Source organism: Eurosta solidaginis, chromosome 1 (genome assembly GCF_040869045.1).
Source record: "Eurosta solidaginis isolate ZX-2024a chromosome 1, ASM4086904v1, whole genome shotgun sequence".
NCBI classification, from domain to species: Eukaryota; Metazoa; Arthropoda; class Insecta; order Diptera; family Tephritidae; genus Eurosta; species Eurosta solidaginis.
In genome coordinates, this window is record NC_090319.1 from 83,056,473 (window position 1) to 83,074,299 (window position 17,827).

General features: G+C 38.1%; 1 protein-coding gene across 1 annotated transcript in view; it reads left to right on the plus strand.

The window, feature by feature from the left end:
* Window positions 1-17,827, plus strand: part of SNF4Agamma (SNF4/AMP-activated protein kinase gamma subunit) — a 591,124-nt gene that overhangs the window by 36,871 nt on the left and 536,426 nt on the right. The window contains exon 4 of the mRNA XM_067758890.1: window positions 4,307-4,455. Within this exon, the coding sequence (XP_067614991.1) occupies window positions 4,307-4,455 (149 nt within the window). The remainder of the gene's footprint in view (window positions 1-4,306; window positions 4,456-17,827) is intronic.

Genomic DNA, 17,827 nt, shown 5'->3' on the forward strand with positions numbered 1-17,827 from the left:
ATTTCGAAATAGCAAAAGACTTCGTTTATTTGGGAACCAGCATCAACACTAGCAACAACATCAGCACTGAAATCCAGCGAAGAATCAATCTTGCCAACAAATGCTACTTTGGACTAGGTAGGCAATTGAAAAGTAAAGTCCTCTCTCGGCGAACGAAAATCATCCTCTACAAGCCACTTATCGTACCCGTCCTGCTATATGGGGCAGAAGCATGGACCATGACAACAGCAGATGAAGCGGCTTTGGGAGTGTTCGAGAGAAAAGTTCTTCGAAAAATTTATGGATCTCTACGCGTTGGCGATGGCGAGTACCGAAGAAGATTTAATGATGAGCTGTACGAGCTATACGCAGAAATCCACATAGTCCAGCGAATTGAAACGCAGCGGCTGCGCTGGCTAGGCCATGTTATGCGAATTAAATATGAAGCTCCGGCCAAGAAAGTGTTTCTATCGGAACCCGCCTATGGAAGCAGAGGTAGAGGGCGGCCCCCACTCCGTTGAAAGGACCAGGTGGAAACAATTTAAACTTCCTTGGTGTGACCAATTGGCGCCGGTTGGCGGAGCGAAGAAGCGACTGGCGCGCATTATTGGACGGCTATAACCGTTTAGACGGATAAGCGCCAATTAAGTAAGTAAACAAAAACCCGCTGCGTTTCAGTGTATTTGAAAGCCAACATACATGAGCCAGACTTACAGTACACCATGTCCAGATAACCCTGCGATTCATAGGGCAATGTATTTATAAATTACCACTGAACAGGATAGCCAGATCATCAGAGAAGGCAGTCACTGTCTACGAAATAAGTCAGAGCTCGTTTACTACCATAACTCATAATAAAGTGGACATAACACTTCCTGTGGCGCTCCTTTTTAACTGTCCCGACAGATCTCTTGTACAAACGTTTCCTAACAAATTCAACCAGACAAATAAATCCTAAACGTTTCAGGATCCTACCTTTTGTCACTGACAGAACAATGTTTAAAGCCCCTTCTCTGTCTAAAAAGGCTCCCATAGCAAAATATGTGTGTACGCAGGGTCGTAGAGAGAAAATCGGGGCCCGGGACTAAACAATTTACGGGCCCCCTATAAAAAATCCACTAATACATTTGATTAACTTGAATTAATGACGTCTCATTCATGAATCATTATTGATGGATTACATCAAAAAAATTTTTGCCACATCAACTAAATGATTTTTGGACTAAGAGCTGACGATAAAATTAACACAGAATATTTAATATTTATACTATTTTATTGTAACGTAGAAATAAAATTCTTTTTTAACAGTCACATATTGTTCCAAATAATCTTTTCTAGTTATTTGGTAACATTTTAATACATTTCTGATAAATTTACTGATGATTATAAATTTTAATTATTCAATATAGAAAGTTCGGATATCAAAGAGGGGCTTTTCTTGCGTTTTTCGCTGCAAAATTTTGCATAGTAATATCAAAATTTAACTGTCTTGCCGAAACGGATTCAACACAAAGCGTGGCAAGTCCTCAAACTCGCTCTTGAGATGAACACGATCTATGAATGTTTTTGCTTCTTGAAAGGACGCTGAAGGAAGATTTTGCACTAGCTACAGTGACAGGTATAACACAAATGTTGGGCAAAATTGTATACAGATTTTGAACACATGTAGATGGCATTTAGCAATTCCAATGGTAACAGACCTTTATCAAAAATTGCTTCGTAAATGTGTTTCAAGTGAATTATTTCGCATTCTAAGCTTTCAGAAAGGTCAGACTTGTATTTTTCGACAAATTTTGCTGCCCTCGCCCGAACGGTAGTTTCATCCATGTCTCATCATTCCAAAGGAAAACGTCTCGCTCAAATTTCTCATAGCTGCAAATCGTTCAGTCAATGCCAGTGATTACCGAATCAACGATCACCAGGAATGTATTGTTTTTAAAATCAGGCTCTGAATCATCCATAATCATCTCATTTAAATTATCTTCAGAACGTCTTTTGGGTTTTCTCTTTCGAATGTCCGTAAACTTTGGCGAGATGTTCAATTTAATAACAACTGTTTTGCATTCGTTTAAAATTGTTTCCCTTTGGTTCCTGATCGACTTCAAATCAGCTAATAAGGCATCTAAATGTCGGACCTCAACATCTATGGTTGCGTCTCTAGCTTGGAGGACCGCGTTTTTTTCATTAATGTTAGTCAGTATTTTGAACCAAATTGAGGACAGCAAGATACATTCGAACTTGTTGATATACTTGAGAATGCCGGTAACATCGCCATATGCTTGCGCAGTCAAATTTAGCTTTTGACTGAAAGACTATGAAGAGAGCTCGGTACATTATTTTTAGGATGTCCTATCGTTGTGGAGTGCGCTGTAAATAGTGAAACATTTTTGCACAACTCCGAAGAAAGTAATTGTAGCCGTACAACATTCTGCAGCATCAACACCACATAAGTTGAGACTGTGGGTTGCACAAGGCGAATAACCAGCATTCGAGTTTTTGTCGAAAATGTGACGTAGTGCTCCGTTGTAAGCTCCTTTCATATTGGCGCCGTTATCGTACCCTTGTGCACGACAATCTTTTAATGGGATTTCATGTTTACATAGAGTATAACAAATTAGATCAGCGATTTTCTGACCAGTTTTTTTGGATAAAATTCACGAAAGCAAAAAACCGTTCTTGAATTGTAAAATTTGTTGCTATCGAATTGAAATGGAGTTAGCGCAAAATGAACGTAGTCAACGTGACTAGCACAGGCATATCATCAACGATAATAGCGAAATACTTGACTTTCTTGCCTTGATCTAATATAGTTTCCCTCACGTGCTTTGCACAAATGTCTATAAATTCTTTTTGAATGTCTGGGGAAAGATAGTGAACTTGTAAACGTTTGTGCTGCTGTTGTGAAATCCTAACTTTCTCCAAATGATCTCTAAGTATCGGATCATATTGGTTATGAGATCTTAGATGCCCAAAAAATGTCCATCGCTTCGTTCAGCAAGATATATACTTTCGCCTTTGAAAGCTAGGCCTCTTTCACCCAAAAATCAAATAGTGTTCAAAATTCTATATAAAATTTCTTTCCACTTTTGAGTTTCAGTGATTAGCTGTTCATTGATAAGTGCATCAATTGTAGCCTCCTTTTGAATTAGATTTTGTAAAGATCTCCATTGAATATAACATTTAATGTGATCTTGAGTATTTTCGTGTGATGGCAGTTTATCGTATAGCTTCTTCCATAATTGGAATTTCAAATATCCGCCAGGACAACAAATTTTAGGTCGATTTAAAGTATTGGTGCTGAACAGACGACATGGTAGGCAATAAAAAGCATTGCTACTGGCACTCCACACTAACCAGTCACGCTCCACTTTCTCTCCATTTGGCAAGATTCTGTTTAACAACGAGGTAGGAAATGCCTCGTCATGACAATCACGTGGAAAAATAACAGGACACTTTTGATGCCCTCGACGAATTATTTCGTTGACTTATTCAGATCGCAAAAACTCATTATTCACGGTACCGATATCGAAGTCATTTAAATAATCTGGACTTTGATACAGAGTTTGTGGTATTGTTGGAAGACTTTTTGAAGATGAACCTTCATCAGTGTCACCACGAAAACTTTATGATTTCGGATTCATGTAAACATACATTTTTGTTTAACTTTTTTATTGTCTCCTCAGGCCCAGGCAAAAAATCATTATCAATATTCGTTGCTTTTGAAATTCGGCTTACAATTTGCACATGGAACAAGTAAAGACTCCTGAATTAAAAAAATGTCCCCCGGGCCCGGAGGGGAATCCCCCATCTCCCCCCCGCCCCCCTCTCAACGGGCCTGTGTGTACGTTTTATATTAGAATGGCCGAAAGTTGGCCTGCCCTTGCAAAAAGCTTGCCGTAAAGCGGATAGTAAGCCCCGCATGTACAGACTAATCAGGGGGCCAAACGTTTTAGTCTTAAAGAGATACGTGACAGCTCCTACACGATTTGGAAATTGAGGCAATTTTAACGATGCTCGAAAACTTCGGAACGTAGCCCAATGTAAGACAGTTAGCGTTAATATTGGCCAGTCTGAATGAGCAGATGTGCAAAGAATTTTGGTCTGGTAGCAAGGAAAGGGGCATTCGTTATAAAAGTATGGTAGGATATTGAGGTTCCGTAATGAAAAATCTATTGAAAATGTTTTGTGAAATACTAGACCCGTTTTATTCCCAATTTGTAATTTTTTTCGATTTTTCACTGACGAATTTTTACTTTTAGGGCACTGTACACATTTTCCAAGAATAATTGAAACTTCTATTGTTTTTTTTTTCTTTGTTTAATTTCAGCTAATTATGGTGCAATTTCGCCCATATTGCAACGTGGTCGCTTCGCTGTCATTCCCGAAGAGCCGCAAGGTTCACCTGCGCAGGGCACACCACCACGAGAACATTCGATGCGCTCGCCCTCGCCGGAATGGGATTTTGATATTGATCAGGTAAGTGCATAATACAAAATTTAGCATCCATTTTAGAATTTATGTATGCCTAAATTGTGGTTTATGTTTTTTTATACGGCCAACTGAGCTCAGCCACGCAGCGCAAACGGAGTGTTGTGGTCAAAACGCGCAAGGAAACGATCTTAAACTTGTCCTTTTCTGTACTCAAAGTTTATAGTGTACGCAGGAATGGGCAAAACTAATATGTGTTCAGTTCAGCTAAACCTTTCGTGAAGGGTTGTATATTGTTGCTCAGAAATTTTAGCTAACTAATGGTATTATTTGAGACAAATTTTGAAGCAACCTTGGCCTTTTATTTCGAACATCGAAAAAAGACCAATCGATATCATAAATAAAACCCAAAGTTGGTATAAAATTTTGTTTCAAATTACGCGATAAGTCAACCCAAATTTCCGAAGAACAATGATGCACAATAATGTCCAAACATTTGTTTTGAGAAGTTCCGTGATATTTTTGGAATTATCTTAGCATTATTTTCAAGATTTTTTCAAATCACGTTAAAAATCTCCACATTCTCCTCTTCCTGTTCCTTACCTTAATCTTATTACTCTGAATTGCTCTCCACGTGTACTTCCTCCGCTCTCTTGTATTTCCTCTACACTTCTCTCTCCTTCTGCCCCTGTCTCTGTTTTTGTCACCGGCCACAAGCCTCTCCCATCACTGTAGCTGTTCCTTTCCCTTTACCTCTCCGCCTCTCTATCACCGCACGTAAAGGGAGCGCCTTAACCCTTCTATCAGCCTCTTTCCCTCTCCATCAATCTCCTTATCGAACCACTTTCCCAAAAGAAGTATCCAAAATATAAACCTAACCAAAAAGCTTATTATTTACCAAATTTAAAGTAACGTGATGAAATTTTTTGGAATATGTCGAACCCTGGTGCTCTTGCTACATAGAATTTGTCCCAAATATTAACCTGCGCACAACGTCAGCTATGTTGTTGTTGTATTAACGACAAAGACACTCTCGGAAGGTTTTAGGTTTTGGACCTTTGATGGATATAGATCTCGTAACAAGCACAATTGGGGTACCCTTACCGACCGACCATTTCGGAAAAGATTAATATGACCACATTCAGGGCCGCAGATAGCCGAGCCGGGCCCCTGGGACAGTTCGCGTTTACGGGCCCCTCTAAAAAATAAGCGGAATCCAGTAAAAAGAAAATAACATAACATACATAAATTTTTCAATTCACATTGCCAGTTTTGTTTCATATAAAATAATATTTACTGGAGCACTTACATAAATGAAATGTTAGATTTCATTGTTTGATTGCTTACATTGACTTTTTCTAAATATGTGCATTTTAAGAGCTTGAATCAGCCAAGGAAAACCTTCCGTGCTTTTTGGTCTGCGAATATGGAAATTACCGATTCAAAACTAATTATGCGAGCAAGGCTGGACTCCAACGCCAATGTTCCAAGGCTTTTCAAGCTATTTTGGCTCATAGTGGAACGTAAAAAATTATTCACGCAAGATAATAGACTAAAAGATCGTTCCTCTTCAGCCACACTCACTGGAAGTATGCAAAATATTCTTAATTCGAAAATAATACTTCCTTCTTCAAATCATGAAATTTGTTCAGAAGTTGAAATGGTGGCAGCGAATCACATCCCAAATTTGCTAAGTGGATGGCTTTGAGATGAATGATTTCATCTATTAGATCCGTAGAAATATCGATTCCATAAATCGTGCAGAATGTCGCTGCCTTTTCTCGGAGCTCTTCTTCCGTCAGATGCTGATACCTCCACAAAAAACTAAATTTAATCGCAATGTCATTTACGGCTTCGAAACGTCTTGTCATGTTACCAATTAAGCAGTCCAAAAGAACGTAAACAACTTGCTGTTTGAATTGAGTTTCGAAATCACACTCAGGTGATTCGCCAGGTAATTCATCGAACTGGCGCTTTCTTATCTTCCTTCTTTCCTCTGCGAAGGTATTCACAACTCCTATACTCCCAGCCAGAACCTTACATTCTTGAAGTATGATCGACCATTGATGCCTGAACTTCTTCAACTCATCAATCAGGCTACGTATATTTTCTGGTTCCACGTCCAGTGTGGCATTTCTAGCTTGCAGTACCAGATTTTGATGGTTGATTACCGTCAGCACTTTAAGCCAAATGGAGGCTAAGAGGATATACTCAAATTTTCCCATATATGCTTCAATACCTTTCAAATCCTTTACTGTTTCTGAACTCAGATTCATCAACTTCACCAATAGCTTTCAATATTTGGGGAATGTGAGTTGCTAAAGTTTTCACACTATCCACACGAGCAGACCATCGTTTTTGTGACATGCTGTGCAAGGAGCAAATAGTTTTTTCCTTGAGAATTTCCCATCTCTGAGGGCTTGCGCTAAAGATACTATACAATTTCTGCATAATACCGAAAAATTCATTCAGCAGCTTGCACTCTACATAAGTTTAAACTATGACAAGCTCAAGGTGCAAATATTGCCAGGAAGTTATCTCTCAGGATATGACTCTGCGCTCCTTTGTAATGAGCGCTCATATTATCATACCCTTGCCCACGGCAGTCATCCAGGGGAATATTGTGCTTTTTTAGAGTGCTGCGAATCAGCTCAGCGATAGCTTCTCCTGTTTTTGCGTTACAATTGACAAAGCGTTCTTGGATTTTCCGGAGTCCCTTCCTAATAAAACATAACGCAATATAAAAACAGTCTGCTCAATATGCGCCGAATAAGGGGTTGCATCCACTATTACTGTGTAATACTTGACGGACTTTATCTCGCCTTCTATCTTTCTAATTACTTGACTTGCACAGATTTCTATGAACTCATTTTGTATTCCATCAGACAAATAATGTGCTTGGAGACGATTCTTTTTCTATTGAGATTCCCTCACCTTCTCCAAATGTTCATGTAATAGGGGGTCATAATTGCTGATCAGTTCCAAAATACCAAGAAAGTTTCCAATTTTTGGATTTCCGATCAATGAATTATCCCCTCTAAATGCCAATCCGCTTTTTTAGAGTAGTATGGAGTATGATTTGAAGGAAATGGCGACCACTTAAATCGTTGGGAAGTTGAAAAGAAATGTGATTTTAAGTTAGTTGAATCATTTTTGACAGATAGCGCCCCCCCTCTCCGCGGCCCTGACCACATTAAATCCTAGCATAGATCCACCCGTAGTCCCTTTCTCTGAGTGAAAAGTTTCTGTGGCAATTTGATATGATTAATATCAAAAATTTGATTTTTTAGAACATGTCAGCTCTGGTCCAGTTCTTCGACTGAAAAGTTTCTCAAATAAAAAGTTGGTCTGAGAGATATCCCTTCACCAGATTTAGCTGTCTTAAGATATTGAGAGTTCCTTTCCATACAAAAGAAGAGTAAAATATATATTTATATGAGGAAATCGTTACGAAAAACTACTTTTCAATTATTTATGTATCAAATTGAGCCGTAAACAGAGTCGGGCATAATGCTTCATCGAATAAGTGGGGGATAAAAAAAAGGAAGTAAAATTATCAGATAGGAGACATTGAGAGTAAAATTACGAATTAGAATGAGAGTGAGAGTAATAGTGAATGTAAGAGTTAAAGTCGGAGCGCGGATAAAAATAAGAGTATTAGCAAGTACAAGGTAAGAAGAGGAGTAAGAGTAAGGTAAAAGAGGGAGTAAGACAATAGTAAGATAAGAGGGAGAATAGACGAAAACTTAAGCTTGACAAGATGCGAAAAAGGAAGTTGAGAGAAATAAGTAGAGTTATCGGTATATTTATATGAAGAGATGGCTACGAAAAGCTACTTCAATTATTTGTTATATCAAACTGAACCATAAACAGAGTTGGGCATAATTCGAGTAAACTTTTATTAGATAATAATTCGCACGAAAATATATCTCAAGAAAACTATTCAAATTAAATTGTTTGATGAAAACTATGAATAAATTTATGATGGATATTTGGTATCCGAATAATTTTCCGACCGAAGAAAAAAAAAATTAAATATTTTTTATGGTAACTGAAAGGAAACACGAATAACGAATTTATTCGTCTCTCAAATTATACTTGTTTGAATAAACAGAATTATCTGTATTCATGGTGGAATAACCAGGTGAAGTAAGCCGTCAATAGTCTCGCTCTAAATTCTTCTTTGTTCTGTCATTCGGCTATCTGAGAATTTTTCACCAATGTTGTCCCCGAAAAAGTGTTGCTTTATGCATTTTTCAGGAGTAAAATATGCCTATTTTAGTATTTTTTTCACATAAAATAGTAGGTGAATAATGATGGACCTTTACTGAATTTAATTACAGAAATTCATCATTTGGGTATCTTTGGCGTTGGCTTCCATGGGTAAGGCCGTGCTAACCTAATACGTCCATATTTTTGATATTATCTTTATATATGTTGTTCCCAAAAAAATTTAAACAGGTCTTTGTTAAAATAAACTAACTATTTGCATTCACGTCGTATTCAACCAAGGATCTTCTCCTGTACCGTGCTACTGAAGACTTTCCAAAAATGTTTTTCTCATCCCTATATTATACACCAAAATTGTATTATACCTTATTTTGAAAAAAAAAAAAAACTGCGCCTAAACAGGGGTATTCTAAATATACCAAAAATTGTAACTCACGGTTGCTGACCACTAAGATGAGAGGATTGTTACACTTAAGCTCGGTTCGGATCAGCATCTTCTGGTTCTAGGCTGACTGCCGCTGGGCTAGTCAACCCCGCGATATATTTTGGTAAATAGTAACTTGGTAACATTAGTAATACATCATGAATACAACTGTGAACTGTTTTTGGGGATCCTCTGGCTAAGTTTGTTATTATATATTAGAAGAGCATATGTTATATTCCCGACTCTCAACGACAAATCATCAAAGCAGATGAATATGTCAATGAATTTTAAGGGACGGAAACACTTTAAGGTATCACGATCACTTCCAAGTGTGACTGTAAAACTTTTCATCGAACCTGAAACCCATTTAAGTTCCGCAAAAGACAGAAAAGTTCATCTAAATAACAGACGTACAAATGTACTTTAAATGAATAACACATGTTTCTTTTATGCCCGGTTTTTCAATGAATGTGTCAACTGCAGTTGAAATTAAGGTCAGTTTAAGTGGCCAAATTGATCTTTTTTATTTTTATTCGATCCTAAAAGTAATGTAAACTCGCACTGGTCCTTTGTATTGAATTTTGCATTGGCGTTAGGTGGTACTGATATGCTGGAAAAAGCAGTTTCTGTAATGGCTTTCGCAGCAAGGTATTTATTTTTCTACTCCTATTTTTTCAAAGCGGGTATAAATTGTACCCTCTTCTGAATGTCGAAAATACATCCCTACCGTTTCAGATAGCGTACATCTTCTGTCCTTTTTTATTTACGTCACCTGGTGATTCCACCATGATCTGTATTCATTAATAACGGACACAAAAAAATTTATCTATTATTCGTTATTTGAATAAATTTTTCCAGCCCTGGCTGTATCGTACATACCTGTTTATCAGGATTTTTATATATAAATACAAATACCTTTCAAGTACTTTTTTCAATAATTTTCTATGAATTTAATTTCTTTAAAATTTCCATCTTTCGAGACTTTATAGCGAATTTTAGCAAATGTGTTTGTGCGCAACGGAAATTGCTCAACTTCTTAATATTGAATTTTCCATTTGAATATGTTTGTTTAATCGTTCTTGCCATTAGTAGACTAGTCCCTTTTCGCTTCAATAAGTACTCAAATAGGTACTAGTCGCATTTTTCATGGCAGAAATACAATCGAAGTGTTTGCAAAGCCACCAAAACTATTTGGTGTAAGTTGTTCGACCACTTTTCAAAAAGGAATAAAAAATATTCTCCTAAATGTCCTAACTCCGGCGTAGTCGTTAAGTCCTAGAAATTTAGGTTCGGTATAGGGCTCCGCATTTTTCTTAAATAATTCGATTAAATCAACTGTAATCTTTTTTATTTTACTCTTCGTTGCAGTTTTGTTAATATTTCTTAAAATGGGCTACATATATGTGACCCGGTCTATGAAAAGGTGGCTTATGACACAAAAAAGAAATTGCGAGAAACAGCTGTTAAAGATAAACAATGCATTTCTTCAGTTTCTTAGTAGTAGTAGTTTTTTTTTTTTTTGAGTCATAACCTTTTCTGAGACCGGGTCACATATTTCGAACTAACTAATCCCAACTGGTCCCGAAACGGATTAAAGGGGATAAATTATGCTCAAATGTACACAAAAGAGATCAATCGGAGCACAATATTTTTAGGGACTAATCGCGCGATTTTTTGCAGGTTAAGGTTTCTAGTGATATACATTATAGAAACACACAAACACATTTACAAAGGCTATCAATTAATGTGAATGAGGTTATATTGGTTTGGTTAATTGGTATGTGGGAATTCAAACTTTCGTTGGCCTCTTGTTGACAAGGCTTAGTCAGTGGAACTTTGCTATCTTGCAAGAAGTAGTATAAGTCAAACGTTTACTGAGTTAGGCCCAGGCTTGTTACCAATAGTAATCTAAAAGGCTTCTTTGGTGATAGCTATTTTTGCATCGAACTCAATAAAAGCTCCGTCACATAAGCAGTTTTTCATTTAGATGCGTTTAACTCAATCTTATGCATTATGAGTATATTGCACGTATTTTTATGGGGAACTGTAGATTGAGTGACGCTGGCGCCATCTGACATGAAGAAGTAGCCAACTTGCAAAGTTTTGTTGCAAGCAAAGCATAAGAAGAAGAACTTGACATTTTCTTTGGCTAAGGGCATGATACAAAAAATGGAGGTAGTTCGATTTAGTGTGACGTTAGCCACTTGACTTTTGCGGGGACTATGACACTTTCACCAAAAACAAGCTACCAGATCGAAATATGTTACGAATTTTTCTAATTATAATGGATTTCATATTAACGGGTACGACTAATTTATTTCCATAGGTATTTCAAATAAAAAAGAAAAAAAAAAAAAAATGAGCCGCATGCGTTGGAAATATTTTAATGCGAAATATCAACCTAGAAAATAAGGTTTTAATAAGTTTCTCGAGCTCCCGAAAATTGCTTTGGCGGAAGAAACATGGATCGAAGTATACAAAGCAAGGGAATATAGCCTTCTTAAGTGTCCGTACGTTTGCTCAGAACATGTTGATAAAACATACACGTTTGCCAATTGATTGCCCAAAGGAGGTCCTTATAAACCAACACCGCAATTTCCAAAGAGTTAAGTATACTTGAACGGAATTTTTATGAAATTTTATGTTGATAAATTGGCTACAAGTCCACATTTTTTATTGTATAGTTCAAGCGTAGCGCTAGAGGAGGGAATTGTAAAATCATGGGGGTCACCTTGGGGCAAGCCCCGCCTATACACATTCTGTACCCTTTTAGCATTGACGTCCCACAAACGTAATAAATTAAACATCTACCACTCACTGCAGACTTTGGAGGTAGACTTTTTCTGAACATACCTCGAGAAATAACCACTGTAGAGGCATGACAATAGGGCCATGCTAGAACAGCAGGATTTTTCGTGTATTTTTTTTTCTGTCTAGGGGTCAAGCTCCCATAAAGATATGAGTCACTATCCATTATTTTTCAATAAAATTGCATGTTTTACTGCATTCTCAATCGATATGTATGCACATAAATCGTGCTAAATCATATTATTATTGCCTCAGATTATCATTGCGTTTTCATCCTGAAGGAAATTTTCATCCCGAAAAACTACAATTTCGCCTTAAACAGTAACGGTATGGCAACGCTTCTAGCAAAACAACAAATGCCGTCATCCGGTGGCAAAATCCTGAGCCAGATAAATAATTTTGCATTGAAATGCAACAACAACGATTCTAGCCAGATAAATCCAGATAGAATTCTGGTTCAATTTGTGAGCCAGATAATTTGTTAATTACTTCTTTTTAGTTTGGCTTTAATAAACCTACTTTTTCAAAAATAGATATCGCTGCTTAGCCTTTCGCCGTATGAGTTAAATGAAAAATAGCGGCGACATCTGCCTATCATATTTCACGTGTGCGAAAATTTCACGACATCTGCTTCTCAAGTCTCTCAATGATCCAGAGCATTCCCGTGAGAATTGAGCGTGAGCCGGAGCTGTAAAACTCACTGGAAGACGGCAAAAGATTATAAAACTTCAAAAATCCCCAAATACATCAAAACATTTTAAGTGGAACTACCTTCTTTTTTATACCATGGCTTAGGGTGCTGGCACACTCTGCAAGTGAAATTAATTTTCCCACTCGATGGTAACTTTTCTAACATTTTTCGCAAATAAAAACTGCAATATAAAAATCGATTACGACACAAAATATGTTAGCAAATATTTTTGTTGTATAGGGAGAATGTGTATAATAGTGCATCGCGAAATTTTGTATGTGAATGGGCAAGGCGAAATAAACTTCAATTGCCAAGTCCGAAGTTCCTTCATATCTACAAACGCAACATCTCGGTTGATTGTGGCGATATTACTGGAATGCAGAATCTTGTTCTAAACGCATCTATACGAAAAATTTTATTGTGCCGCGGCCTTAAACCTTGTTACGTGGAAAACTGGATTAAAACACCTCTTCATATTCATTCGTCTTTATAGGCAGTATGCTGATTATGTTCATATTAATTATTTGCCTTTACAAAAGTGACGTGAGTTCCGCCTCCTTACATAAAGAGGCACAAAAAGCGGGTCTTGCTGCCATCCAAGAAAGCATCGGCGCATTCGCGCCTTGGTAGGTACGTCACTGCTGACGGATATAAATTAAAGACTGTAAGGATTTCGTCTATTACGAAATCAGCATTAACAGCGAAAAACAATGTCAGTCCTACTTTGGACCAAGTTGACAATTAAAACCCAAAGTCCTCTCTCGACGAACACAAATCACGCTCTTCAAGTCGCTCATCATACCTGTCTAGACGTATGGCTCGGAATCATGGACGGTGTCAAAAGGAGACGAGATGGCTCTTGGAATGCTCGATAGAAAAGTGCTCCGGAACATATTTGGGCCTATCCGTGATGCCGACGTCCAGTACAGAAGGAGTTATAATGATGATAATGACGAAGACGCTCCATCCAAGAAAGTATTCCAATCGACATCGCAGCTTGGAAGCAGATGAAAGGGGAAAGCTCCACTGAGTTGGAGGAGGCAAGTGGAAGAAAACTTTACCTCCTTTGATGCTCCCAATATACGTTATGAAGATGTAAGCATTTAAACTTTACGGGGTAGAAATGGCACCGCCAATAAAGTAGCAGATATCCAGGTCTGATATGATAACATCAGTCAAATGATATTTACCCTAAAATAGTTCGAGCTGATGTAGAGTGAGGTCAGGCATTTCATGAGTTGAGCTCAGAGTCTTTAATATTTTTTTTGGCTAAGCGAAGCGAATCTTGATCGTGCTGACCTCTTCATTGAAAATATTAATAGTAGTGGGGAAACTTGAATATAAGATTTATCTCGAGCTCCTGAGTAGCGTGCTGAGTTCCACTGTGCACTTGCAATCTGTCTTAGGCGGACGGGCCGTGAAAATGGTGAGCAGACAATAACTCTTTCATGTGATACTCTTAGCCACAGATGAGTGGAGGAGCTTTGTAGACCATATTGGTTTCACTAAGGTTATGTTGGTGTGATAGAAACGTGCTGCGGCTACTGCACTGAAGGTCCTGGGCTTATATATATTGCCTTGCAGCTACTGTTCGGAGTCGGCATAAAACAGGAAAAATTAGAAAGTAGCACGACGAACAGTGGAAGGAACTCGGCATAAAACTCCTCGGAAATAAATCGCGCCAATTATTTTCTTTTGACACTACCGTGTAACTTGTTCTAATGCAAATGTATCGAAGATGGCGAGGACGGATCATAAGAAACATTTCATGCTTAGCTGTTGAGGTTTTGCGGTCTTAGATTACTTGGACCCAAGAGGCCTTATCAAAAGTTGAGATCAGTCTTAGCAATTAAAACTAATGGTAACGTTTTTTTTTTGCGGTATCATAACGGACCTATGTGTTGACCAAGTAAGCATCTCCTGACACTGAACCTTATGTTGTTGTTGTTGTTGATGTAGCGATAAGGTTGCTCCCCGAAGGCTTTGGGGGGTGTTATCGATGTGATGGTCCTTTGCCGGATACAGATCCGGTACGCTCCGGTACCACAGCACCATTAAGGTGCTAGCCCGACCATCTCGGGAACGATTTATGTGGCCACATTAAACCTTCAGGCCATTCCCTTCCCTCCCCACCCCCAAGTTCCATGAGGAGCTTGGGGTCGCCAGAGCCTCGTCTGTTAGTGAAACAGGATTCGCCGCGGATAGGTGAGGTTGACAATTGGGTTTGGAGAAGCTATATATTGCGCCGGCAACCTGAAGGGTTGCGCTACACAGCCCCTCGAATCTGGTATTTTAGTCGCCTCTTACGACAGGCATACCTACCGCGGGTATATTCTGATCCCCTAACCCGCTGAACCTTATCTTACCTAATCGTTAGTGTCAAGCATATAATAATTAATTTCATTTGAATTCCCTGTAAAAAAGTTCTGCCATATCTTGGCACGCTGTAAACCCACCTTTATAGTTTTTATTCGCCGCTGAAAAAACCAACAGATAGCTCCAAGGACAAACTGAAAACAGAACATAAAACAACGAGTAAACAAACGAATTCATAATAAATAAAGTAGTAAATGGTAAATGAAAATGGAACTGGAAAAACAGCTGATATTTCCCTGACAGCACAGAATAAGCAAAGCAAAAGCAACATCGTAAACTCTCCTAACTACAACTAAAGGTGGTACATACAACAATTACATACATACATACAATTGTAAGGCATACATAAATATAAATAAACACACAGCAGCCATTGAACAGACGACAAAGGCCAATGTTTTTGTTTACATTAAAATGGAACAAAGTAAACCAAGTAAAGGGGGTGGGAATAGCGGGAAACGAGTTCCGCTAACAAGTCGAGCAGTAAACCATAAAAACCAGCTGAGCAACTGAGCTGTCAAGCAAGCATTAAATACACTCTGTTGCAAAAATATAGGCGCATAGGCTTATCGGGCGAAGTCGGCAATATTATTCGGATTAACTTTGACATCCAAATGTACTCTAACAACCAGTTTCAATATAGAATTTTTGTAAGTACGATCTTGTTTTGACTGCTTGAAATGCGATTTATAGAAAACGAAAATTGATTATTTATACCAATATTCTTTGAGTTTACAGTAAATTAAAAAAAGTTCATAAATAAAAATATAATATAATAAATAATAAATATATATATACATATATTAAAGAAGAAAGAATTTAATTGAAGCATGATTTGCTTACCTAAATTTCATATATAGTCCGTAGATTCAAACTATTCTCGAAACATTTAACACAATTTTCGAATTTAACTTATTAGGCGACGGAGTCTTTTTGACGTTGGCAACATCACCATCCTCACAGGGATCTGAGCCATGAAAAAATAGTTTTTATTTTTTGGTTGGCTCTAAGAAACGCGACTCCTGTTGTTAGAGATGATAATTCTAGCAGCAGTGCCGTATGTTCTGCCATCTCTGAAATGTATATAAGGAAACAAATGGCTCTTGCGGTAAACGATGTTAAGACCAAGTACTTGCTGTCCTCAAAAGATGAAACTTCGGAATCAGTAGCCAATTGAAAAAATGAAAGGCGCGATAAACTCCGAAGAGATTTTAGGTTAAGCTGCTCTTTTAATTTGCGTCATAATCCTTTTAATATTTTCTATAAAATTGGCAGAACAGGACCTACATGTTGAATGCTGACTCCCAACGGTACCTGCATGGTAGATGAGTTTTCACTGAGAAGCTTTTCTTGGCAGAAATATACTCGAAGTGTTTGCCAAATCACTGCCCGAGAGGCGACCTAGCTTAGAAAAACTTTCTTCTAATTGAAAAAACTTGTTTCTTAAATTTCGATGTTGCTTTGCTCGGGGCATGAACCTCGGACATTCGGTGTGATAGGTGGAGCACGATACTAGAGGTTTACGCCGGTTACTTAATCGGCGGCGGCGGCGTATGCTTTATTATATACCGGCGGCGGCGGCGTGTCCGGCGTGCCGACAAAGTTATCGGCGTAAACCTCTGAATTGAATAGCTGGACTTCAGAGTATCACATTGTCCACGACTAATGAATATGGAAACATATTTCTGCCGTCAATGGTATGTTTGACTATCTGGAACAGAATCCTTAACTTAGGGCGCCTTCAGTTTTTTCGGCTGTTTCTAAGAGCTACAATTCCCGACGTGCGAATTGTAGCAATCCCGACCACCAGTCGCTACCACGCATCCTGGCCCTTAAACAATATGCCAGCACAGAAGCTATAGGACTGCGACTTCGAACTCATACCTTCGTCGACGTCACTTTCCTAGAAGCTCTAAGTGTAGCTCCGAAGACTTTCTGACGGATGTTTTTGTCCAGCTATGCTTCCGAGCTACACCAAAAAACATCTTGAAACATTAGGAAGTAACTATTCTGCCAAGGATGCCGCCCTCGACATCATAAGCAGTCTAAGTGGATATCATTGCGTAACTCATGGGTGAAAATCGTATAATCCTTGGCACATCTACATAATTTAAACTTGCAAGGACCGTGGGTAAAAGTTTTAAAATGTAGACCAAAATTTGCATATTTTTGTGTTCGATAAATTTACTTCAATAGTCTTCATATCCGTCCTTATGATATAAGAGCTCATTATGGATGACGCCTTCAGTTTTCAGACTAGCTCGACTATCCCCTACGTTAAGGTAGCAGAATACCCGGTAATCTGTTCGACTATCTTGAGAAAGCTTTTGCTTCACCACTTTGAGTGTTCTTGCGAAGGACAAAGCCTCACCTGGTAAATATATTTACTTACGTATTCAGATTTGTAACAGGAGCCGTAACGTCTAGGTGACATTTAAACGCGCTTGATAGGCTATATCCAATGTGATTCACTCCAAGGTACTAGTTGGGGATAGGGCCACCAACTTTAGGAAATGTCAAACTGGCAGACTTGGGTGTCGAATGATGAAGTGTGAAAATCTAACTTAAGATTTGAAAGGCTATTTTATAGTTAAGCAAATAAAGTGATTTTTCCAACCCTTCTCATAGATGTTGAAGATATGTATATGCAACTTAAGTATGAGCTGAAAATCATTTCAAAGGAGAATTTAAACCACTGAAGCATACTAAAGGATTTTGTATCACTGATTTCCCTTATTCTTTCAGCCACTCGGGATATAAAATTCGACATCTTTTTCGGGTAACTTGCTTTTTTAACAACTTGAGGACATTTTGAAAATGTGTTCTACATTTTGGGACATGTTATTTAAATTCATTGTTCTTTATTAATTTTTTAAAAAAATTAGGCGAAA